The sequence below is a fragment of the Sarcophilus harrisii genome, chromosome 5 (assembly GCF_902635505.1).
Source record: "Sarcophilus harrisii chromosome 5, mSarHar1.11, whole genome shotgun sequence".
NCBI lineage: Eukaryota > Metazoa > Chordata > Mammalia > Dasyuromorphia > Dasyuridae > Sarcophilus > Sarcophilus harrisii.
Window position 1 is genome coordinate 93,636,878 of NC_045430.1, and position 26,175 is coordinate 93,663,052.

Below are 26,175 nucleotides of genomic sequence, written 5' to 3' on the forward strand. Positions count from 1 at the left end.
GGAGGGTCTGATTCTATGGCTTTATGTCTTGTGCAAGGACGGTTACACAACACAGTTCATGTTCACTCTTCCTGTAATTGAATATGAGAAATGGTGGCATGCCTTTCCTTTAACACAATATCCCATGTGTCCGTTTGTTGTTCCTACCATTAGGGTGGCAAGTTCCTTAAGAGCAGAAGCTTTCTCCTTTGAAAGATCATTCTTAACTTTTCTTTCTTCTCTGTTACACAGAAAACTGGATTTACTTATTTTACCTTTCACATTTTAATTTAGTTTTTAATCTAAACAGGACATTATAAGGCAATGTGGTACACCATGGAAAGAGTACTGGCTTTGAATATGAAGGCCCTGGGCTGAAATTCTCCTCCTGATCCTTCCAGTTTTATCTTGGCTAAGTTATTTAACTTCTTTGGGATGGCCTGGCTTGCCTCTAAGATCCGTCTGGCCCTTCATCTATGATCAGATCACTTGGGAATAAGACACCCTCATTTTAACCTAGAACAAATCATATAAAAGTCTTCCACTCTAAGAAGTCTGAAGAGAAACAATGAAGTCGATTGCTGTCATGAAGCACCAAATGTGGGAACATTTATGTGATTGTTTTTATTTATACAACTATAAAGAGTGACAGTAGTAATTATTTGATGGGTAACACGTTGTATTAGCACTGCTAATTATGCTGCTATAAATTTAGTTCAGGATCAGAATGAAATTTAGGAGAGGGGAGAAAAAAAGTTACCACTACCCACCCCCATTAAAACATGGAAACTTTTTATTCTTCTTTTTTTTTTTTTTAACTTTGCTTATATGACTTCCCATCAGTCTTTTGGTTTTTAGTCTAAGATCACAGGAAGAAAGGCTTTCACTTTTTTTGGAAAAGAGGTCGGTTATAGTGCCAAGCAGGACAGAAAATCCAATTTGGGTCTCTATCATTTTTGGGGAGCACAGGGGATTCCCAAATGTGCCCAAGATTCCTCTTATTCCAACCAATTGTATTCCCACCTTTAGCTAACCCTATGTGTATATATATCACAGCCTCTCCTTTACAAAAACTATTCTTCAGAGGAAACCCCAGGGGAAGGGGAGGAATTTGTGCCATTTACCTGGACTAGAAAGACATTAGGGCCAGGTGTGACCGGACCCCTTGTGAATCTAGCCCCCAAAGTAGAATCAATGATTCAGGCCTCTACAGAGAAATGAGAAGGCATGGGGTACTGGGCAAGGGAATTGCTTGCCTTAGGCAGACCAAACAGCAGCTGCCTTTGATCCCAGTTGAAAATGACCAAGCAGACTGATCCATCTTACTTTGATAACACAAGGAAGAAAACAGCTTCCCTTCTGAAAAAAAGTGAAGAGGGAATGGGAGGAAGAAAGAAGAGACAAAAAATGTTTAGAGTGGCACAAAAATGATAAATGTAAACTTCTCTGTTATTAAACCTAACTACAAGTTTCCTATAGTCCAGTTATCAATTTGAGTTGCATTAAAGGAAGAAGCCTAATGGGATCCCCCTCAGGAGTTCACTGCTTCAGGCTGGTAGGCCCTGGGCTTGCGCTGAGGAAGCCCCTTATTTTCAGTGGTATTTGGGCCTGAACGCCCCTTTTTGGATGAGGGACTAGGCTGGCTTGGCTCCACGACGGTTCCAGTTCCATTGGTCACTGCTGAGTGGGCTGGGCCTCGCTCATTTGTGTTTCCTGGAGACTGTGGAGCATTCTGATACCTGGACCCAGATGGATACCATGAGCCATTTCGGTAACGGCCCATGTTGTCATATCGCCCTTGGTTTGTGGGGCCATTAGACCTTTGGCCTTGGGGACGGTAGCTTTGTCCTCCTCTCCTATTCCCTTGTAATACCTGGGATACAAAGAAAACAGGCTTAAATAAACATGAGCAAGTGTCTTGTACTTAAATGGTTCTACTTAGGAATTCCCAGGCTAGACGTTAGCTATTTGTCAAGATTTTTTTAAAGCAGAAAATGATCAATCATCCCAATTTGAACTATAGCATTAAAACCCATGAAAACTGAGTACTCATTGATTTTTTCCTACCATCTCTAACTTCTTGAACTCATTTCCTCTAGCCAGAAAGATATGAAAATAATACTACCAAAGAAATACGTTTGTTGTGACTTGAGATGAAATCATGCTACTTTGGTCAAAGTGACACAGAATGAGTACATCTTTTCCACTAGAATTCATAGTAATAATTCTTTTCCTTGATACCAAGATTATTATATATGTTGTATGTTCTTAATAAAACACAATGCTGATTTTAACTTTAAAAGTTTCTTGTAAAAGTTTCTAAAATTTTTCTCCAATCTAAATGATAAAATTTTCCCCTCATGGAACTGTGAGTCTGATTTCAACTTTCAAATCATTGCTTTTTCCTCCTATCTACTCTATCTCAATTCTAGTCATTTCCCTTTTCTTCTATTGCTCCTGTGGTGTACTGGGAGGGAGTTGCTACTTTCAGAAGAAAGATTAAAATGAAGTGTCTTTTACTATTCTCTAGTGGGCTTGCCACTTGTGGTGCCTGTCTACTTTGCGATTAGTACATAATTCCCAGTGTGAGTAATTAATGGGCAATTCAGCCTACAACAACTAGAATGACTGCCAAAACGAAAAATGCAGCATTACTTGGCAACAGGTAACCTATACTGGCTGGTGGCTGAAAATGTACCAAATGCTCTCTCTGTAATTACATGGGACTTTAGGGGTTCAGGATGATATGAAGAAGGAAATCAAGCTAAACACTGGGTCATTTTGAGTTATCAGCATATTAATACAATTTTAATACAATGACATTTCATCTCATCTCAATGGGGAACATCAAGTTACCTCTCTATGAGGCTGGTAAGACCGACTGGTGGGATTTGCTATGGCTGCAGGTATTTCTCCTCCTGGTGAATTTTTCTTGTTGGCATTTGTAAGGCTAGGAGCAGAGGCACAGGTGGAACTGGAGGGAACAGTTGCATCACTGGGGCTGCTCAATGACACAGATGTAACTGAGCTACACCGGGATCTGGTTGAGTAGCTGTTCTTTGGATGGGACACTAAAAAGCAAACATTAACAGCTCATGTTAAATGGTATGGTAAAGGTAAGGAATGGTAAAACTTCCCATTTTCTTCACTTCTTAATGAGAAGTTTAAGGGGAAAAAAACCTGCCTGATGACATTTTACAGGAAATACAATTAATTGGCTCAATTTTTCTTAACTGGGTCAGTTGGCCCCTTGTTAGACAGCTTGGCAGATCTTGCTTCCAAGAATGTCAGACACTTAGTAGATTTACCACAGTTCAAAACTCCTGAATTCAAGCAATCTACCTGATTCAGATTCCTCAGTAACAAGGATTACAGATTTAGATCACTGATTCTTCAATAATGCCCCAGGTCCAATATTTCACCTTTAGGATTAATTAGGTGGCATAACAGATAAATCACTAGATTTAGTAGTCAGAAAGATCTGAGTTTATATGTGGCTTTAGACACAAGCTGTGTGACAACCTTTGTTTCAGTTTACTCAACTGCAAAACGGGGATAATAATCAGCACTTACTTGCCAAGATGGTTGTAAGGATCATATAAGATAAAATAGAAATACTAGTTATTATCATTAAGGCAAAAAAACAAAAGATCTTCAGCCAAACAGAATTCTGACACAGGCAAATGACTTGTCAGCATAAAACAAAATTTATTAAAAATATCTGAGGAGTGCTATCTATAAAGCTAGAAATGTTCACATTAGGTGCTAAAAACATTTACTAGAGTTCATTTTGGGAACAGTTCTTGAGCCCAAGCCTTCACTTTATAGAAAGTAAACTGAGATGCTGAGGTGAAATGACAGGTTCAAGGTCATGAGTAGTAGGACTAAGTTTCAAACTCAACTTCTTTGAGTCTAAATTCAATTTTGTCCACTGCATCATGCAAAATTCTATAACCATCACAGCTCATTTTTATAGATGAAGAAATTTAGGTAAAGAGGATTTAAGTGCCTTATATTACTGAACTTTAGGGAAGAAACCAGAACTTTAGACTCAAACAACACTCTATGCTTTGTCCCTCCTTCCATTTGAAGGTCCTTTTCTTATCACCAATCCTAGGTCAGCACCAAGTCTCACCATCTCACCTTGTCCAAATGAATCAATGTTCATCTTCAGCGTGTCAATATCACATGTGAACCGGGCTACCCGTCCTAGATCCTCATCATATTTACGTTCACTAACAAAATGCTGAAAAGAAGAAAAAGGAAACTATTCAGGGGAGATAAACACAAAATGGAACCAATTCATTGGCACACAAAGACATAAGGAAATTTTATTTACTATATATTCTCTGTTTTGCTTCAAAGTTTATAACTTTTAATAGGAAGTAAGAATAATAGGGTTTTTTTAATCCTGAAATTGAACACCAAAAAAGAAATAGCATTCCCACATACACTATAGAACAGGATAGGATTGTACATGAAAATGCCAATTTCTAATATGCAAAGCTTGCTTTTCTTTTAAATTACATAACAGATTCAATATATAGCTTCAAAGAATCCCTGCTTGTTTGTGATTCCTTCTAACCTTTCTTTTATTGTCTTTTTATTTGGGGAAGGAGCAGAGGCCTTCAGATACTGGCCATCAGAGGTCTGAAATTGAACATATTCATTTTTTGCAAAATACTTAGACCAAGTTCTTGTCTACTTTTTTGCTAATACTGTGATATATGGATAGAAGATGGTGGGGTGGAGGCTTTGTGAAACTAGAAACTTTATATGATGGCCAGAACTCTCAGTATGACCATACAGGAAAAAGAAAGGAGAAAAGAACATAAGAGAATGACTTTCTACCACTGGTCACCTCCTACTTGCTACTTTGTGAAGGGTGTCAAAAATCATACATTGCTCATGTATTTTCTTTTTTATTTGACTTTTAAAGTAATTTTATTTTGTAAGTCTGAACCTGTAATTTATATATGATTCCATTCTGTTAATGATTGTATTCTGTAGTCTCATAGAACAAATCTAAACTTCTTCTTTGTCTCTGAGTAAAGAAGCTTATAAGTTCAAAAGTTCAGTCCTTCTCTCAATTTATTGTCCCTACAGATCACTGTTAAAAGAAAAACTGAGACTACCCGAAAAATATGATGAAAAAAAGAGCTTAGATACTATTTTACAGGAAATTATTAAAGAGAACTGCCCAGAAGTAATAGAACCGGAAGGTAAAATAGACGTGGAAAGAATCCATCAAACCTTCTGAAAAGACCCTAAAATAAAGACTGAGGAATATTGTGGCCAAATTCAGAATTTTCAGATTAAAGAAAAAATTTACAAGCAGAGGAAAAAAGTTCAAATACCAAGGTGCCAATAATCAACAAGATCTGGCTGCCTCAACATTAAAGGATCAAGGGCCTGAATTTGATATTCCAAGGCAAAAGAATTGAATGGCAAGAATAAAACCACCCAGCTAAGCTGAGCATTTTTTTTCCATGGAAGAAGATGGACATTTAATGAAGGTAAAGTTTTTAAAAAAAACCAATTAAAAAAAAATTCCAAAACAGGACTCAAGACAAGTAGAAAAAGGTGGAACCTTTGAGAACGTATTTCTGTTTGGGATATATAAAAACACATGTATAATTTGATTTTACTGATATACAAAAAAAGGGAAGAGAAATAGAAAGGGATAGGCAGAAAAAGGGGAAAGAGGAATAAAAAGAGGGAAACTTCATGCATCGAAGGAGGCAAAGGAAACCTATCATATCTGAGGGAACTTAGGAGGGGGGAGGAAATTGTGCACCCTTTCCCTACGAGTGGCCTAAAAAGAAAAATAATTGAACATTTGTTTTCAGAGAATTTTCCACCCTTAAAAAGTGGGAGAGGAAAAGGAAAAGGAAAAAGAGAAAAGGGAAGGGGACAAGAAAGGGGAAGGGATTAAAGGAGGAGGGGAGGGATTAAAGAGGGAGAGCTGGGTGATGCAAGGGACCAAAAGTTTAATAAAGGAAGTAAGGAGGGCAAGAAAAGAAAAGCATAATCTGGGGATATTAGGATGGCAGGAAATACAAAATTAGTAACTTAACCAGAAATGTGAATGGGATGAACCCCCAAAAGAGGAGGCGGATAGCAGACTGGATCAAAAGTCAGAACCCTACAATATGTTGTTTAAAGAAACACATTTAAAACAGGGAGATAATACAGAGTAAAAGTAAAAAGGCTGGAGCAGAACATTATGCCAGGTGGAAAAAAGGGAGCCTCCTTATCTCAGATCAAGTAAAAAAGCAAAATTGATCTAATTAAAAGAGATAAGGAAGGGAACTATATCTTGCTAAAAGGTACTACAGACAATGAAGCAATATCAGTATTAAAAATATATAAGGGTGGTATAGCATCTAACTTCCCAAAGGGAGGTTAAGAGGTTAAGAAGAAATAGACAGCAAAAACATAATAGTGGGAGACCTCAATCTTGCACCTCAGATTTAGATAAATCAAATCACAAAACAAAAAGAAAGAACTTAAAGAGGTAAATAGAATTTGAAAGATAGGTATGATAGATCCTGGAGAAAACTGAATGGTGATAGAAAGGAGTATACTTTCTCTCAAGCTCAGAACCTACAAAAATTGACCATATTTAGGACATAAAGACCTCAAAATTAAATACAGGAAGGAGAAATAGTAAATGCTTTTTTCAGATCTAAATGCAAAAAAAACTAATTCAACCAAAGAAATAAACAAAAGTAATTGGAAATAAATAACTTATCTAAAGAATGATTGGGTGAAAAGCAAATTATAGACAAATTAATAACTTCACCAAGATAATGAAACGGTGAGACATCATACCCAAATGTGGATGCAGCCAAAGGGTAAGGGGAAACTTTATATCCAGAGACTTAAAACAAAATAGAGAAAGAGAAGGTCAATGAATTGGGCTTAATTAAAAAGCTAGAAAAAGACCAAATTAAAACCCCCAATTACTAAACTTGAAATTTAAAATTAAAAGGAGAAATTAATAATATTGAAACTAAAAAATTATTGAACTAATAAAAAATAAGAGTTGGTTTTATGAAAAACCAATAAAATTGATAAACCTTTGGTAAATCTGATTAGAAAAGGAGGGAGGAAAATGAAAAGTAGTCTTAAAATGAAAAGGGAGAACTTTCCAAATGAAGAGGAAATTAGAGAAATAATAAGGAGTTATTTTCCAATTACCCAATAAATTTGATAACCTAAGGGAAATGGATACATTCCAAAATAAGACTTCCCAGACTAAAGAGGAGGAAGTAATTGTTGTAGTCCCATTTCAGAAAAGAAATAGAACAGGAAAAACAACCCCCTAAGAAAAATCCCCAGGACCAGATGGATTTAATGGAATTTACCAAACATTTAAAGAACAATTGGCCCCAATGCTATATAAATTATTTGATAAAATAGGGAATGAAGGAGTCCTACCAAATTCCTTCTTAAACAGGGGGAAACCAAACAGGTAGGTTAAAAAAGAAAGAAAAAATGACCAATCTCCCTAATGAATATTGATTAAAAATCTTAAATAAAATATTAGAAAAGATCAGAAAAATCTCCCCAGGAAACCAATGGTAAAAAATTTATCCAAACACTGAAATATTAGGAAAAATGATTTCCTAAATTAATAAAAACAATAAAACCAAGATACTCAAAGATGGGAAAAAACATTTATAAAAAAAACCATTCCATTAAAAAACTTAGGTTAGGAAAAAGGCCCTTAAAATAATAGAGCTTAAAAACAAAGAATAATGAATGGGAAACCAAATTCCAAAAAGGGATGGAAAAAGGTATTATTGACTTTTAAATTTATTAAAAGTATTGGAATAAACTAGAAAGTTTTAAAAAAAGAATCAATAAAACCAAATTATACTTTTTGGAGTAAGGAACTTAGAGAACCCCAATTCTATAAAATTATTAGAAATAATCCCAAACAAATTTTGGATAAAAAAACCACAAAATTAATTTCTTACAATAAAAAATCCAAATAATTAAAAGAGAAAAATTTAAATAACTATATAAAACATAAAAATTTAAATTTCCCCAAAAAAAATAAAACTTTAGGAAAAACAAAACATTTTAAAATTAATTGAAAAAAAAAAATTAAATGGATTGTTACAAAAAATAAAAGCAATTCCTAAACTAATCTTTTATTTGCGATAAGACTTTAAAAAATATTTTGTGCCAAAAAAAACAAAAAAAGGGAAAAAAAACAAAATTTCAAGGTTAAAAAAAAAAAAACAAATGAAGGTGGCCTATGACCAATCTAAAATTAATTATAAGGGTGTTATAAAATATTTATTAAAAAAAAGCAAACAAAAAAGGGGGAAAGGAAAACAGCCAATAACCTAATTTCAGTTTTAAAAAACCAAAACCCCATTTTTAAAATGCAATTTTTACAAAATTGTAAAATTAAATTTTGTTCCCCAAAAAAGATTTAATTAAAAAAAAAAAACCCCAAACCAAAAAAAAAAAAAAAAAGGGAAAAATTTAAAATTTTTTAAAAATTCTTAATTTCAAGGCAATTAGCCCAAGGTTAAAAGTAAGGTTCCCCAAATTAGCCCTAAAACCTCGGCATCTTTCTTTGAAAGAAAATATGGTTACCCCGCTTCCCCCAATTAAAGGTATCTTACCCAGGGTTTTTTAATCCAATTTCTTTCCACTTAATAGGAAGATTAGGGCCAAAAGCCCCAAAATAAGAAATGATTCCAATCTTATTGTGTTTTAAATAAATTTTAAATTTTTCCCCTCCCCCAATAAAAAAAAAACAAGACATTTTAGTTTTTTAGCTTATGAATAATTGTCCTTCTTTTTTTTGGTTAAAATTTGGGGGGGCCCCTTTTTTAAAGATTAATTTTTTAAAGTTATTTTTTAAAAACCCAGTTTATTTTTGTTTTTTACCTAAGGGTCTGGGCAACAAAAAATAGGGAAAAAAATTTAAGAAAAGTATTGTGGGATAATTTTTATTTTCAATAGTTATTTTATTCTCTATAAGCCCTGGTTCACAAATTCTTGATTTTTTGAGAAAATAAATTATTTGTTCAAAAAGTCATTTTTTAAATAAGCACAGCTTTAGCTATAAGTAATTTAATCCTCTTAGAAGATTCTTTTCCTTGGTCCAACCACAGACCTATGGAAATTTAATGATACTTGAGAAATAAGTCTTGAAATGTGGAGGAGTAGAAAATCTACCCTTAACAATAGTTTTAGGTTGACTGTAATTATGATACGGCCAAAGACAACCCCTCAAGATACTTCCCAAATCAAAACCAAACTAGCCTCCTGGAAATCTTTGCTGTAAAATTTAAACGCAAACTTGAATGCTGAATAGCTCAAACAGAAGACAGTCATAAAGTGGAGCTGACTAACATCCAAAAGAAGTACTATTGGTTTGTCCTAGGGGAAAAAACACTTTATCTTTCCTTTCCAAAGAAGCAATTCAAACATTTCCAACCAATTTAACCATTGGTTAAAGCTCCATAATGGAGCTTCAAAAAAATGCTGTCATCACTAACAATTTCATCAATGGTACAGATGAAATATGTTACTATAGCCATCCTAGAAACAGACTTGCATCATAAAGTGAAAGGCTTGTGGTTGAGGCCATTTACATGTTAAAACTTTGTTATTAGGTGCTTTTAGAAGAGAAATGCTTTGAGAAGCTTCAGGACATGTGACTTGGCTCTTTTGTGAGAGCTCTAAAACTGATAGACTGATTAAAATCTGACAGGTTAATTAAACCAATCAATGAATCAATAAACATTTATTAAGCATCTATTAAATAACTACTGTTAGGTCTGTGACAAGAGCTAAGGATACAAAATCAAAATACGAAACAATCCCGCTCTCAAAGAATTTACATTCAATTGGAAGACACAACACATATATAAATCTGCATGTTAAAAATAAATCTGAAAGACAAAACCTATTTGGTGGAATAGCAGGAAGTAGTACAACAAGTTCTATCTCTCCTATCCCCAAACTCTTCTAAACAGAAATACACAAGACTAAATCCTAATGATGAAATCCAAGAAAGTCACAAAGATTCTTTTTGCACAGGAAGACAGATAGAGGGGTCTGTGGACATTACAGATGGCATAAGAATGGGAGTACTTCTTGTATTGTCAGGGAGAAGCCATACATGAAGGCAAGAGAAGGCCCAGTACCCACAGAGAGGCACCACAACAGAAATTGGGCACCATCTGGTAGCTTTGTTGCCCAATATCTAGTTTCCAGTCATAGATGTAGGGGTACACTAAGAAAGGGACATGTGTGCCCAGGGCTGGCACACTGGGGATAGGGAGCTGTCCTGGGTCCTAGGTTGTGTATTGAGAGAAAAGTTAAGTTCAGAACAAAGTAATATTGGTATAGTTCTCCTCCTAGGCATGGGGGTAAAGAGTCAAGATGAGGAATAACTGTAGAAGGAATCCATTTTAAAAGGGAAGCTATAGTTTTGTCACTCTGAACCTGAAGAACTTCCCACATGGTTGAGAATAGCAGAATCTAGCAGAGGTGTCTTATTGTTCAGACTCAAAATTAGGACAGGAATTTGCAGACTCAAATCAAGAGGGTAACAATTAGACTTTGTCCTGGGTCACCCCATTTTGAAAGCCTGCAGACAGATCTTAAGTCTGAGCTTTTCCTAAAAATGGAATAATACAATTTTCAATATACAAGAAACCAACAACAGGATCAACCTAAATCATCCCCCCGCGAAGTTCAAAGAGCCCAGAACTAACATCAAGTAAAAAGTCAGGAATAAGGCTAGAAAAACAAGCAAACAAACAAAAATCCCTCTTCAAAAAGTTGTAATGGTGACAGGGATATTCAATACATAATTTTTTTCTTCTTTAAAAAAAATATTTATTCAGCTACATTCAAAACAATTTTTTTTTACATTTGTTTTTAAGATTTTTGAGTTTTAGGTTCTCTCCTTTATCCCCACCCACAATTAAGAAATCATATGTAAAGTTATGCAAAACATTTCCTTAAAAGTCAAGTTATGAAAGAAAATATATATATCTCTTACCCTCATAAAAATAACAACCCTCAAGAAAAATTAAGTTAAAGGGAGAGAGAAAAAGAGAAAGAGAAAGAGAGGGAGAAACAGAGAAAAAGAGGGTTGGGAAGGAGAGAGAGAGAGAATGTTTCAATCTGTATTCAGACTCGATTTGTGGACAAAATTTTTCATCATAAAGTACTTCAGAGTAGCTGTGGATGATTGTTCCATTGAGAATAACAAAATCATCCCAGAATATTGCTATATTTTTGTATACACTGTATTTCACTTTGTTCATGGAGTATGTTCCAGATTTGCTTTTTTTCCCCCCTGAGAGCATCCTGCTTATCATTTCCTAAGAACAATAATATTCCATCAGAGAAACTTGCTTCAAAATTTTTTTACAGTTACTATTGCTAATTGTCAATACATGAATAAAAGCATCTACAAGTAAAGCTCAAAGAAAAAACACAAATTGTGCCCAAATTCAACTATAACTCCTGGAAGTTATGAAGAGTTTAAAAAAAAAAGGTTAAAAATATTTTTGTAAATGAAATGAAAGCATTAGAGGAAAAATATGGAAAATGAGAGCTATGAAGGGAAGAATTAGAAAGAGAATTTAATAGTTTGGCATAAGAGGTACAAAACTTTTCCCAAGCAATAAAACTTCCCTGAAAATTAGACTGGACCAACTAGAAGCTAATGACTCCATGAATGCAAAATATGTTAAACAAAGTCATAAGACCTGAAAAACAGAAGAAAAAAATATAAAAATAATTAAACTGGAAAGAGATAGAAGAAAAAAAAATTAAGAACCACTGGATTACCTGAATATCAAGACCAAAGAAAGTACCTAGGCATCAAATTTTAATAAATCTTAAAACTACACTTATTAGAGATAGCACGGTGGATAGAGCACCAGTCCTGAATTCGGGGAGACCTGAGTTCAAATCTGGCCTCAGACACTTAATACTTCCTAGCTGTGTGACCCTGGGCAAATCATTTAAACCCAATTGCCTCAGCAAAACAACAACAACAGGAATCTTAAAACTGTGTAGATCTCTTGAATCAGAGGGCAGAGTGGAAATAGAAAGAATTCAACTTTCTGAAAAAAAAAAAAAAACTTCAAAATGAAAATGCCCAATCAAAATCTAGAACTCCTAGGTCAAAGGCAAAATAATTCAAGCAGCCAGAAAGAAAGAATTCAAGGACAGAGGAGACACATACTTTAATAGCTACCAGTATGAAGGAGCAAAGAACCAAAAAGCAAAGAATAACTTACCCAGAAAAGCTAAGTATAATCCTACCTACAGAGAAAAAAGTGAATTTAAAATAAAAAGAGTTCCAAGCACTAGTGATGAAAAGATCAGAGCTGGGTAGAAAATATAAAGTTCAAACACAGGTGTTAAGAAAAACTTAAGAAGGTAAACATAAACAAACAACCATACATTTAATATGGGGAAATGATACATGTGTCCCCTCTGAACCCAAACATTATCAGGAGTTAAAGAAGGAGTTTAATTAGACAGGGTTGGGAGTAGAAAGAGAGGAGAGCAATATACTGGGAATGAAAGATGGGGGAAGGTTAGGGAAAATTACCTCACAAAATCAGGGTGCACAACTAAACATCTATTTAAAAACAAAGAAGGGAAGTGACTGTCACGTGAACTTCATTCTCTTCTGAAGTGATCAAAGGTTCACAAAATATATATACATATTTGGGTACAGAAATTCATTTCACTCAACAGGAAGGAAAGGTAAGAAGGAAGAATTAGGAGGGGTAGATTTAAGAAGGAATAGTTTTGCTTAGCAAAACAAATTCTTTTTTTTTTTTTTTTTTTTTTTAATTTAATAGCCTTTTATTTACAGGATATATACATGGGTAACTTTACAGCATTAACAATTGCCAAACCTCTTGTTCCAATTTTTCACCTCTTAACCCCCCCCACCCCCTCCCCTAAATGGCAGGATGACCAGTAGATGTTAAATATATTAAAATATAACTTAGATACACAATAAGTATACATGACCAAAACATTATTAGCAAAACAAATTCTAAAGATATACAAAAATATTTATTAGCTCTTTTTGTAATGACAAAGAATGGGAATCTGATCCAAGAAATGATAAGGTGGCAGAGAAACCTGGAAAGATATATGAACTGATGCATCATTGAAGAGGGGCCCTGGAACTCTGAAAATCCTTAAAAAGAAAATCTCCTTCAATTCTTCCTCAATAAGGGATCCTGCCCCAAGTCCTTTTTCCCTTAAGTGAATTTAAGTTTTGACTGCTTGAGGGGGGAATGAAGAGGGAACCCAAAACTTTGAAAATCTTTAAAGAAGAAAATTTCCTTCAACTCTTTCTCAGTGAGGAACCCCGCCCCCGCCAAGGACAAACAGTTTCATCTTTGTTATCTGGGTGGGGTCGGCTCAGTCCTGAAACTCACTGAATTCAATTCAAATTCTAGCTCTAGCTAAAACCCATGGAGAAGCCAACTTGGGAGTAAACCCATGGGCCCCCTTTAGCTAAATCTCTCATTATAAAAAGAGCCAAACTAAAATCCTCTCTTGGCAGAGGTTCCAAACATGCCATGATATGCCATGCTAGTCTATGCCATGCCATGCTAAGGGATCTGTGCACTGGAATACTCTTTCCAGTGCCATCCTCTCTTTTCCCTCACCTATTTCCCTAACCAGACTTGAACCTTACTTCCAATCCCCATAATAAACCTCTTTTATCAATCTAAGTTTTTGGGTCTGCATATTTCTTTACAGGGAACCTCTATGCTGCCAGAAGGGAGTCCCCAAAACTCCCTACCCTTGCACCAAATCCTAAGGGGCTACAGGAGAGCCAAATCTCTCTATTTGGTTCCCTGAACCCTAAATCTGCCACTAGACCTTATCATTTAACTCCCTGATCACCAGAAACCCTAATTTCATTTTGATTCCCTATATCTAAACTTCATCATTATGAAGTAAACAGAAACAAGAGAACAATTTACACTATGACCATAATATGGCAAAAACAAACAACTTTGAAACAATTAAAGAATGATCTGTGTCCAATCATGATTCCAGAGGGCTAATGATAAATGTGCTATCTACCAATCTTTATAAAAAAGGTGAGGGAATTTTATAATTAAGTGTGCAGAATGAAATCTTTTTTAATATGGCCAATGCAGAAATTTGTTTTGTTTTAACTATATATATTTATAATAGGGTTTTTTTTTTTTCTTTTTTTCTTGTAGAGGGCTGGAACTCTGAAAAGATGTACTTGAATCTAAGACAGCAGAGCACTTAAGGCTAAGTACCTACTCAATGTGAGATGATGGCTCTATAAATATATAGATGATATGGTGATGTAATGGCTCTCCTCATGTTGGCGCCTATTGAATGTGTTGTAGTGAGGTAATCGTAGGGAAGAATTGGAGGGCTGAGGGAGAGTCAGAGTCTCTCTACCCCAGTGGGATCAGCAAGGAAGACTTCAGGTTCCAGATTCCAGAGTCTAGGATCCTTCTTTAATGAGCCACGCCCCCTTCACTTCTCCTCCTAAAGAGCAAGGACTTTGACTGATCTTGACTCTGACTAATCCTGAGGCCCTCCAGAGAGCTAGCCTAGACATTGCAGTTCTCAAATAAGAGGGGGAGAATTGGAGGAAGACAAAATAGATTTCTGATGACTGAAAAATATTTAATTTAAAAAAGGAATAAATATATATATAAAACACTGAATACAACAAAATGTGAACTAGCAGTTGTTGGGAGGTGGGAAGGAATCAGCAAAGATGTAAAAAAGCAATCTTATACTATCCAAACTATACTATGAAGGAAGTTAGGGATTCTAGGAGATAGAGATGAAAGGGAATATATTCTAAGTATGGGAGACTAGCCATTGAAAAGGCATAGAGATGGGAAAACAGGATACCACATGTGAGAAATAGAGAGAAAAGCAGGCCAATTTGTTTGGACTGGAGTACAGAAATAGGAATAATATAAAATAAAACTGGAAAGACAGGTTGGGCCAGGTAGCTAAAGGCTGTAAAAGTCCAAAGGAATTTATACTTTATTCTAGAGGGAAATAAAATTCATTAATTAGAACAATTTGCATATTTTTCATAATGGTGCATATCAGTCCTAATTAAGAGGTAACACTTATTCCCAAGAGGTAGCTTGAAACTTTTTTCTTGTCATTTTTATAATTATAAAACAATTGCTAGTATAAAGGTGTGCAAAAGATCTAGAAGGGGTAAAGCTGGAAAGCAAAGTGAATTCAATTTAAGACATTTTTTGAGTTCTGACATTCATAATGACACAATACCTATTTTAGCACATTAAAAACTTGGAGAGAAACAGATCTTTAGTGAATCTGCTGAAATATTCCCAGAAGCTTTTCTGCCATGTAGGATGAGAAATAGATGAAGCTTTGCCAGAGCCGAATTTTCTTATCTATTCAATTCCAAGGGGATTTCAATCTTCTCCCATAGAACTGAATGAGACTGACATGTACAAATGAGTGGGAGTTTTTTTGCATGTGTGTGTGTATGTGTGTTCGCGCACGCATGCGCCCGTGCACAAGATTTGCACTGTGGTTTTAGTTACATAGGAAAAGGTGCAAAATTAAGTTGGTTTCAATCAGAAGTATGCCTGGATAAGAAATCACCATTATAGCAAAAAACAAGAAGGGATTTTTGTACCCATACTACCACTTTATATTTTAATTTACAGATGCTATTCCAAAGTCTCCATGTAATCTTTCTTTTGAATATTGCAATAAATCTAAAAGGTTGGGAGAGAGCAAAAGGAAAAAGTCAAAACATACTGTTTCTATGTTCCACAATATGGTGGTTGTTATTATTGCTATAAAATTATTTAGAGAGCTTGCCTTTACAATAAGCCAGGAACCTTCACCATGAGAAGCATGGTTCTATTTAAGTAACTAAAAGAGGAAGAAGCCTGAACCTGGAAACTATAATCTTTATAAACAGATTAGTTAACAAAATATACAGACTATTTAAAAAATGATAATCAATGTAAAATATTAATTTTTCCCATGAAATTAAAACTAAAAGCCCCACAGAATACATATTTTTATATAAATTATCTGAGACATTTAGATGGCTCAGTGGATAGAATGTTAGAACAGAAAACATGCATTCAAATCCTGCCTTATATTTATTTACTAAGTGTAACCCTAGGCAAATCACTTTCACTTCTCAGCCTCAGTCTTCTCATCTATAACTATAGATGAGATAAATATAATAACATCTCACAGGGCTGTTGTGAGGATCTAATGAGATAATACATGTAAGGGAATTTGGTAACCCTTACTGCATTATAAAAATGCTAGTTATTATTATTACAAATAATAAATCAAAGAAATTTAGGAGATAAGCAGAAATGAAAAGCAAGCCTTTACCTTGATGTCAGCTCTCAGCTCTACCAATTGCTCCTCTGACATTCGAACAGCCACATCTGTCATCTTCTTAAGCATCTCAGCTTTTTTTTGTCGGCTGAGCAATATTTCCACTTAAGGGGGGGGAAAAGGTAAGCTGCTAAGAGATTGAACCCTGGCAATTTTATTCTTTGCAATACAACATTAGTAGCATCCATTTAGATAGAAATCAAAGGGTACAATGCCCATAACCCTTCTGAAGAGTCTTTGAAGGCAGAAGTTTTGATTTTTGATGTCCAAAAGTAAAAAACATAAACCAGAGCCTAAATTTTTCTCAGAGCCAAATTTAAAGGAATTTCACTCAGCATCTGAGAGTAAATTTATTCTATATGGAAGATATAGTAGGTGGATAGCTCGGGTGTTGAAATGGTACTAAAGTAATGGTAAGACACTTACAGGAAGGTCATTAAGCTGGGTGAATGAATGAAAAAGAAGAATATTTATTATTACTTACTATGTACCAAGCATTATATTGGAGATGCAAAGAGAAAAAGCAAGATGGTTCTTCCTTGAAAGGAGCTCGTACTCAAATTGAGGGGAACAAAACCAAAGGAAGCTCAATTACAGGACAGATGGAGAAGTTTTAGGGAGGGGTTTCTAGGTGGATCCCTGCCCTGTTAAGGTTAAGTTAAGCTATGAACTAAGTTGAGAAGGTATGAATGGTTTAAGACTTACATTCTTGGAAGGAATATCCTTATCGATGAGATTATAGATCCGTTGAGGCCATATGAAACCTCAGTGAGAAATTTTATTAAACTTCTGCATATTAAGTATGTAACTATTACTTGTTAGTAACAATTTACTTACTTGCTTCAGCTTTTACTTTGTCCATTTCAGCTAGCAATGCCACTTCCCGGTCCATTAGGCTAAAAGTGAAAGAACAGAAAAAAAGGTGTGATTAGGAACCTAAAAATGAAAATAGTGTGTTTTTATCAGAATGGGCAAAAGTTGTTAGACCTTACAGGATCTGATACTTAGCAGGCATCTCAGTGACCAACTCTCACACAAAAGGAATCCCTATTATTACATATTCAACCACTGGTCATCCAACAGCCTCTGCACGAAAATCCACAACCATGTGGTAACCATGGCTCTCTAGTGTTATACCCCCAAAAGATTATACTTAAAGCTATATAAATGTGGAGTGGTTGCCTCAAGAGGTTACCTCTCCTTGTGGATTTTCATGTAGTTCAAAGGTCATTCTCCTTGACAGAAGAAACAAAAGGAAGAACTGGGCAGCTCTATCTTCTTTCTGTTGTCAGTTCCCATCAATTTATCCCTCAAAAGAGAAGTCTTGGGGCAGTTAGATGGTGCAGTGAATAGAGCACCAGTCCTGAAGTCAGGAGGTCCTGAGTTCAAATCAGAACTCAGACACGGAACACTTCCTGGTTGTGTGACCCTGGGCAAGTCATTTAACCCCAACTGCCTTAGCCAAAAAAAGAGAGAGAGAGAGAGAAGGTCTTATCTTTTTTGACTTTCCCTTTTTATACCAAAACTAACAGGGAATTGGTCCAAGGGAACTTCTAGACTCACAAATTTGCTCTACCAATGCTAGTCAGCACTTTCTCATGACAAAGATCACAAAATAAGTGGCTTGTTCAGAGTCAGAGTTCCAGTATGTGTCAATGAATTCAAATTTTCCTGCCTCTTAGCTCTTTATCTACTAGACCGCACTTTCTCTCCTAGTACTACTTAAAAACAAGACAAAAAAATCTATTTTAGTTGTTTTGACTTCTCTCACCAGCTTCAGCTTAGAAATTCTTATTTTTAATATTCCTACATTATTTTTCTAGGACCATATCATGCTCTTAAATTTATCTTGTTACCTGGCCTGGTTTCTACTTCTGTACACTTCTTTTGAAAAGCAAAATTCTACTTCTGTTGTAATGTTTCCCATGTATCCACATGGATCTCTTCAGACAAATGCTATTTTTTCCCCTCCACATTGGACTTAATCTTCTTTGTGTCTTTAAAATTTCATTCTTGAGCATCTCTCATTCCTTCTAGTTCAACTTCCCCTTAAGCATTTTATTCTGTGAAATCCTGCCTGTCTTTCTCCCTAAACTCTCTGAAAGCTACTTTCTCCAAAATTACAGGGCAGTCAGACTAATTCTCTTTCTTCCTATGACAAACTCTAGGAGGGAGTTTCATGTTCCTTAGAATCAGAATTTTCCCCTTGTTGGTTCCTCTACTTTTTGATGGATGAAATTATCATTAAGGTAAATCAAGAAGCTGTTAGCTACTATGCTTTTTGGCAGAGAATGAGGAGGCTCTAATAGATGTCCATGTAATTGAAATACTACTCTACAATGCCTCTGTGATGAGAGGCTTTGATGCTTCCTAAATGATTTGTTTTTCTATTTCTGTTCAGGTGATTTTTAGTGTATGCCAACAAGGTAACTTCTATTCTTCCTTCCACTGATCTTAATCTAAATATTGTGTTTTCCATCTCTTGGCTCCTGAGTTTCGTGTGTGTGTGTGTGTGTGTTAATTAAAGTTTAGCCACCCAGAGTTATGGTGATAGATTTCATTCCAAGAATATTATATATTATTATATATATAAATGTTAGAAATACCTATGAAGTCAAATTTGCCCCACTCCATTAAAAGCTCTACTATCTTTCGTTTGTTGCCTATACTTTGGATATTTGTGTCTCGACATTTGAGGCCAAAGGTTCTACTGACTTTTTTCTTGGATTTTTGTCTTCTGAATTTTGTTTGTGAGTTGTGTCTCAATTCCTATTCTTCCTACTTTATAGCTATTCGTTTTGACATCAAGTTTGGGGGATATGTGTGGATAGTCATTTCTCTCCCAAATCCTTTTAAAAGATTCATACTTATTCCTTCAGCAAAGGAACAATTTAAAAAATAGTTTTAATTAAGCTAATGAAATTGTTCCTTCTCATTAACAGAAATAGCAACAGAGATTTAGGAATCCTATATTATCCTTAAGTCCTATAGCTTTAACACCACAAGTCATTGTTACCAGCAGATGGCAGCAGAAAACATCAAAACATTAAAAGTTATACTCAAATGCAAAGTCCTTGTGGAAATTCAACATGCACCTCACACATATTTCTTCTTATATTTTGGTCTAGAAGCTTGACAGTTTTGCTTCTAATACAAATACAAATCCTAATCATGCCCTGGGGTATTGGCTGCTGAAAATTTAGGGTTTTTTTAATTTATATTTTATTATTTATTGGTAAAAGAAACTTTGTTTTTTAGAAATCAGAGGAGTCAAAGGAATACACAACATGCTGATTTTGTGATAAGTATTTAACAGTCACCTAGAAAGGATGGTGTCAAAGAACTCAGTCTTGATAAGGATGGTGTGTATGTATGTAGGGCACTGATTAGGAAAGTGATACCCTCCCCACCAAGTTGAAAAATTTATAGTATATAAAAGGAAAGTAATACAGACAGGGAAGTGTTTTGGTCTTCAATCAAGTCAATGTTCCTTTATCTCTTTGCCAGATATGAAGAGGTTCTTTGATCAAACTTGAAGGAATTAAAGAGCACCTAGTCATTGATTCTAAAAGGCTCAACCACACTTTGAAGGACACCAATCAGGAGGAACTTTGTAAGCTGAGAGAAAGGACCTGAAGTCCAGATGACTAAAATGGGAGCAGAATTGGGGTCTTATAGCACAGAAGATATGTGAGGGAGAGGATACTTTGTTCTCTTTGTCAACTCAGTAAATGCCTTTATTTTGGGTTAAATTTGTTTACTGGCTTCAAAACATAAAACACATATTAAGGTTTGTAGGCTGCAGTTTTAAAATTGCAGAACCAATTTAAGGTCGTCCCTTCTCCCATTTTCTTCAAGGAAGTCAACATGTACATATAAATTAAAGGGGATAGCTTAGAGAAGTGCTACACTGTGGGCACTTCATCTAGGAAATACTTGGGGTGTTCTATGCATTTGCACAGACCCACAGAGATTACCCACCATGAGAGAAACTACAAAGTGGTTTTTATTTTGTTTTCAGACTATATATATATATATTTTAGTATGTTTCATGTCAGAACAATTGCTTTGAATTGATTTTGTATACTGATTGCTCATATGCCTTATTAACACTTGGGTTTAGAAATGTACTTAACAGTAATACAGAGAACTTTTAGAAGAGTGGCTTATGACTTGGGGAAGGATACTGAAAAAAATTCTATGAAAATTTTGTAAGGTGCTAGGAACACTTTGGAGAAAAGTTAAATATTCATTAAATAATATGAGGAAAAATACAAAATCTCATCAGTCTTTTGTCAAGTACCTGAAAATACGGCCCACTTTAAGACCTTTAATATTGGCTGGTAGATAATCCATATAGTTGGTAAGAGGAACTGATATTTTAAATTATTTTTCAGTCCAATCCAATGGACATTTATTGAATTCCTACTATGGGAAAGGAACAATGTATTTCAGTTACATAGACAAAAGCACAAACTAATCCCCTCCCCTCAGTAAGTATACTTTTTCCTGAAGATTGATGTGCAGGCACATAGATAAATAGATTAATACAGACATGAAAAGTTGAGAATGCACACAGATTTAGGTTAAAGGGACTTAAGAAGTCATCTGGCCAAACTCCCCTATAAAAGAGGAAAAAAAATCCATAAAAGTCAAGTGACTTGCCCAGTGATCTGCAGGGAGAACAGGAAAATCCAATCTAAATCCTGTAGGTCATAAATCCAGCATTCTTCGCATTATTCCACAGTTTGGGAGATAAAGGCAAAGAAATTAGGTCTTATAATAAATCTAGCTTCCTTGGGGAAGACCCTCAAAGAGTTAGAGAGCCTCAACAATCTGAGTTTTTCCATTTACTAACTATATGATTTCTATCAATAGTCATTCCACTCTGGAATTAATTTGTAAAGTGAGGAGGGAGAAGTGAAATGGATACCCTCTAAGCCATCACAGCTCTAAATCTATGATATTATGGATCTAATCCCTTTTGGGACCAGGAAAAATGCCCACTTTGGATTTAAACTCTGTATAAACCTAATTATCATTAAGGAGGTTGTTGAGTTTAACAGGAAAATGGACACTTAGGCTCTGGTTATATCCAGATGAAAAAATATTTTTGGCATATCCACATTAATTGGGACCAACTTTGGCATATTCAAACTTTTAGCAGCATGCTATAAGCAACAAGTTGAGCCTTGGTATACATGACCTTTCTGACCATCAGTATAACTGATCACAGAGAATGTCTGCTGAATGCATATTTCCCCAACTTTGGAATAGATCCAGAGAAATATGACTGGAAATTCTAAAGTGTCCTAAGAAAAAAAGCACCTGGGTAAAGGGAGAAGTATGGTAAGAGATAAAGTTATTCTCATTGGAAGAGTGGGTATGCCACAGAATCTTTCTTGTTGAATACTGACTTCTTTAAGAATGATCAAGAAAGACTGCCTCATTTGTGACAGAAGATGATCTTAGAAATCATCTGAAAGAACTAGTGGTGAACATTATTATCAAGTATAGCAATCCATATGCATTGCCTACAAGTGGTAGCATGAAAAAAGACTGGAAAAATCTGGACTTTGAATAATAGAACTAAAATGGATCAGTATGCCATATTAAATTATTCTGGATTGTTTGTTAGATAGCCAGTGGTTTTTACTGTTGGAGTTACATCACTTACACTGTGAGATTCTGATAGCCAAAGATGATAAAATTTAAAGAGTCTTCATCTACACAGTGAGATTTTATCAGTTTGAACATACGTTCCAAGGTTTATAACTCTTCAATACTTTGTTAAAAAAAAAAAAAGTAACATGGATTTGGTACGTTTAAATGACTTCAGTGTTTTTGGAAGGATACTGGAAGAGCATGGAGGAAGGAAGACTGACTGAAGTGTTAGACTCGCTACAGAAAGTTGTACTGAACAAATACTAGCTTTACAGAACCTCTGTCAACTATGTGGGTCACATAATTTTTTTATTTTGTTTATTTTGCTGAAGTAATTGGAATTAAGTGACTTGCGCAGGGTCACACAGCTAGGAAGTATTAAGTGTCTGAGACCAGATTTGAACTGAGGTCTTCCTGACTTCCCCACTGGTGCTCTATCCACTTCGCCATCTAGCTGCCCCCACATATATGTTTTCAGCAAAAAGTGAAACATTCAGAGAAAGAATTACTCATCTGATCATATGTAAAGAATATTTAAGATGCTGTTAGGATTTAGTTGCTATTATCACAAATTTTCAAGGGCTCTACTGTTTTGCCAAACTACTCAATGATCTCAATCATCAGAAAGAATAATATAATCAACAAGAAAGGTCATCTGGGCCTAAGATTTGGAGATTAGTGGGAAGGGAAATGCAAACAAACCTTTATGGATTTGGTCTACTGCCTTAGCAGAATTGGTATAGTGTTGGCTCATGTAGACCCCAGGAGGCCTTTTATGCTAAATACTGATGATAGCCCAAACTAGGATCAGTGCTGGCATTGCAAGACAATGATGGTCAATTAGAAACCTATTATACTCACTAGCAGAGAATTTACTGAAAAGAGACTACATACAAACTCGAATTCTTAGTTCTCAAATAAAGTTCTTTCCCCTGCCCATCTTGGTTTTTAATTGGGGGTCAGAGGTTGAGGGAGCAAGGATGATGCAAAACAAAACACAGTCATTGTGACTTTTTTTTTTAAATTACAGATTAACAGCAAGGAATCCAGAAGACAACAGATAAATAAGATAGTTTTGAAAGGAATGTATAAAATTGGTTAAATAATTTTTAAAAGGGATATGAAATGGAGAACCATGGTTTTATATATAGTAATCTTTTTTAAAGTTTAGAATTTTTTTTTAAAATTTCAACAATTAAAAAAAAATAAGTTGCCACTGATAAGTTCAAAGTATAAGAGTATGGAGCTAAATTCCAAATATGGATAAAATAAGATTATTACTTATTGACAGATCGTGGCCAGTGCCAAATTAGATGCAGCTTGCCAGAAATGGGCAGGAGTGCTAGCTTATTGTGCCACAGTTCCCTTTTATTGTCCTAACTCAGTTTCCTTAATTGTCCTGAATTGTTCTGTTCAATCCTGTAATACCACCCCTCCCTCCTAATCACGTGATCCAGATAAGGAGGAAGATCTATTTTAGACATCATCAAAACATCCAATACCTCTCCCCATTCTGTAATCCCATTTTATCAGAATGTCAGGTGCCTCCCTCCACCCTGTCAGAACTGGATTGATAGTTCTGATCCTCCTCTCAGTGCTCTGACTCCACCCCTGCCCTGGTCTACACCTGTAGCTGAGCCAAGTGTATATATATGTCACTGAGAGCTCACATTGTTTGCTGGATTCTTGGAGACAATAGTCTCATTCAGCCCTGGGACCAAACCATGGATCCATTTGGTCCCAGTAGATCTCTTTCAAATAAAATATTAAAAACTCTAATCTCTATTTTGCCTCAGTTTCTCCGGCATTACATTTTGGAGGTCCCACCAAGCTATTAGAAAATGAGAGCAGGACCAGGAGATCATTATATACTTCACCAACAATACTAGATGATGACCAGTTCTGATGGATCAGGCCATCGTCAGCAACGAGATCAACCAAATCATTTCTAATGGAGCAGTAATGAACTGAGCTAGCTATGCCCAGAAAAATAACTCTGGGAGATGACTAAAAACCATTACATTAAATTCCCAATCCCTATATTTATGCACACATGCATTTTTGATTTCCTTCACAAGCTAATTGTACAATAATTCAGAGTCTGATTCTTTTTGTACAGCAAAATAATGTTTTGGTCATGTATACTTATTGTGTATCTAAGTTATATTTTAATATATTTAACATCTACTGGTCATCCTGCCATCTAGGGGGGGGGGGGGGGGGGGTAAGAGGTGAAAAATTGGAACAAGAGGTTTGGCAATTGTTAATGCTGTAAAGTTACCCATGTATAAATCCTGTAAATAAAAGGCTATTAAATTTAAAAAAAAAAACATTATAGAGAAAACAAATACTAAAAATATAACAATAAAAATTATGAATATCCCCCCAAAAAAAAAAAAAAAAAAAATGAGAGCAGTATTAGAAATTAGAGATCTTTGGGTCTCCACTTCGGGCCTTGGGGTGGTTGAGGATCTGGGTTCTTGTCCTGGAGAGGCTGGCCTTCTGGATTTCTCCAGAGTCCCCAGGAAAGAGAGCAATTTAAAGCCACAGCCACACGATGGTGGACACCTCTATTTCTGCCACTGGAGAGTAAGTCTGGATGTCTTAGGGCATAATCTAATCTGTTTACCTGTTCTGTCTGTCTGTGCTAGCATCTAGATTCTCAGAATAATAAAATGCCGATAGGCATTAAATTCTGAGAATGCTATCATTCCAGGATGCAGGATGATCCCCTTTGATTTGGGTGTCTTCTAAAACACATCTGGTCTGATGTGATTCTGAGTGCCTTTTTGGGCACTCTGGTTATATGTTTTGTTTAATGTTGTAACTGTGCAGTCTATGTGTGATTTGTGTTCTGTGTGACTTATTTGTCTGTTCTGTTGGTTAAAGAGCTCTGATAAAGGTTTAAGAATAATGATTAAGAACTGATTATTTCAATGTTGCAACTGTGCTTAGTATAAAATTTGCTTGTGATCTTAAACTTTTTAACTTGTTGCACTAATTTGTAAGTAAAAGAACAATAACAACAGAACAAGAACTGGGCTATTTTTAATACTGGCAGAAGCAGTTTTCAAAGCTGATTTCTAAAGTAAAGTAGTAAAGCAGAAATTTCTAAGGGAAAGAGCAATTAAACCTTACCTGATTCAAATTCAAGCCTAGCTTAGGCTGGGCAGGGCAGAAAAGGCCTCTGAAGGACAAAGGAGTTTATGCTAATTGCTTTGAAACTTGGGAAAAGGTTTTGGAGGACTAACCCTAAGTGAAAACATAAACAAACATTCTTTTAGGCAGTTTTAAAATTGTGGGAAATAATTTTACTGTTCCCTGTGCAGGCTAGATTTGGTTTATCTTTAAGTATAAGATCTTAAGAACAATGGCTTGTTAAAAAAGAAGTTCTGATAACTTGCCTGAAAGGGGTCACATGCCTCTTAATAAGGTAAAGTATGTTACCTTCTGAAACAGGGTAATTAATATTATAAGTTATGCTTTAAATCCAGCTCTGCTGGACATGTGGGTTTTATGAAGTCATTTAGCTATTCACTATATTGTGAATCTTAAAAGTTTTTAAGGGAAAAGGAGAGGAGAATGCAGGTAATTTATGAAGGATTGATTTGCAGAAGCAATTAAAGGTTTGGATGATTTTAGGGAGTAAGAGAAAATATTGGGAAGGTATTTGGGAGGAGAAAAGAAGAGGTAGAGGAGGGAGAAAAACTCACACTCCCCCCTGCTTTCTGCTACTTTAGCAATGGAGTGTCTAGTTAGGTTGTTGGAAATTGGTTAAAGTATGTATCAAGAAGGAAAGAGTAAAGTTTTTAATGGAAGGATTTGTGTGTAGGGAAAATTGAGTGGGAAACAGGAGGGAATCTTTTGTCCAGGGGTTCAATCTAGCTCACCTTCACCCCCTTCCTCCCTCTTCTCCCCCACCCCACCTCTTTGGAGGTATAGTGAGGGAAAGGGCAGCCACATGGAATCCCCCACTCCCCAAGAGTGTGTTCCATTTGTTTTTTCCTCAAGATGCAAATGCCTGGTTCTCAGCTGAAAGGAACAAATTGTGATTTAACCACTACACACCTGTCAGATTGGCTAAGATGACAGGAAAAAATA

General features: G+C 35.5%; 1 protein-coding gene across 2 annotated transcripts in view; it reads right to left on the reverse strand.

Annotated features, from left to right (window-relative positions):
• Positions 1-583: 583 nt before the first annotated feature.
• Positions 584-26,175, reverse strand: part of SPATS2 (spermatogenesis associated serine rich 2) — a 161,410-nt gene continuing 135,818 nt past the window's right edge. For both annotated transcript variants that reach the window (XM_031937954.1, XM_031937953.1), the window contains 5 exons: positions 17,248-17,306; positions 16,405-16,514; positions 4,123-4,225; positions 2,836-3,050; positions 584-1,852 (listed from right to left, as the gene is read on the reverse strand). In XM_031937954.1, the coding sequence (XP_031793814.1) occupies positions 1,511-1,852; positions 2,836-3,050; positions 4,123-4,225; positions 16,405-16,514; positions 17,248-17,306 (829 nt within the window). In that variant the 3' untranslated portion in view covers positions 584-1,510. The remainder of the gene's footprint in view (positions 1,853-2,835; positions 3,051-4,122; positions 4,226-16,404; positions 16,515-17,247; positions 17,307-26,175) is intronic.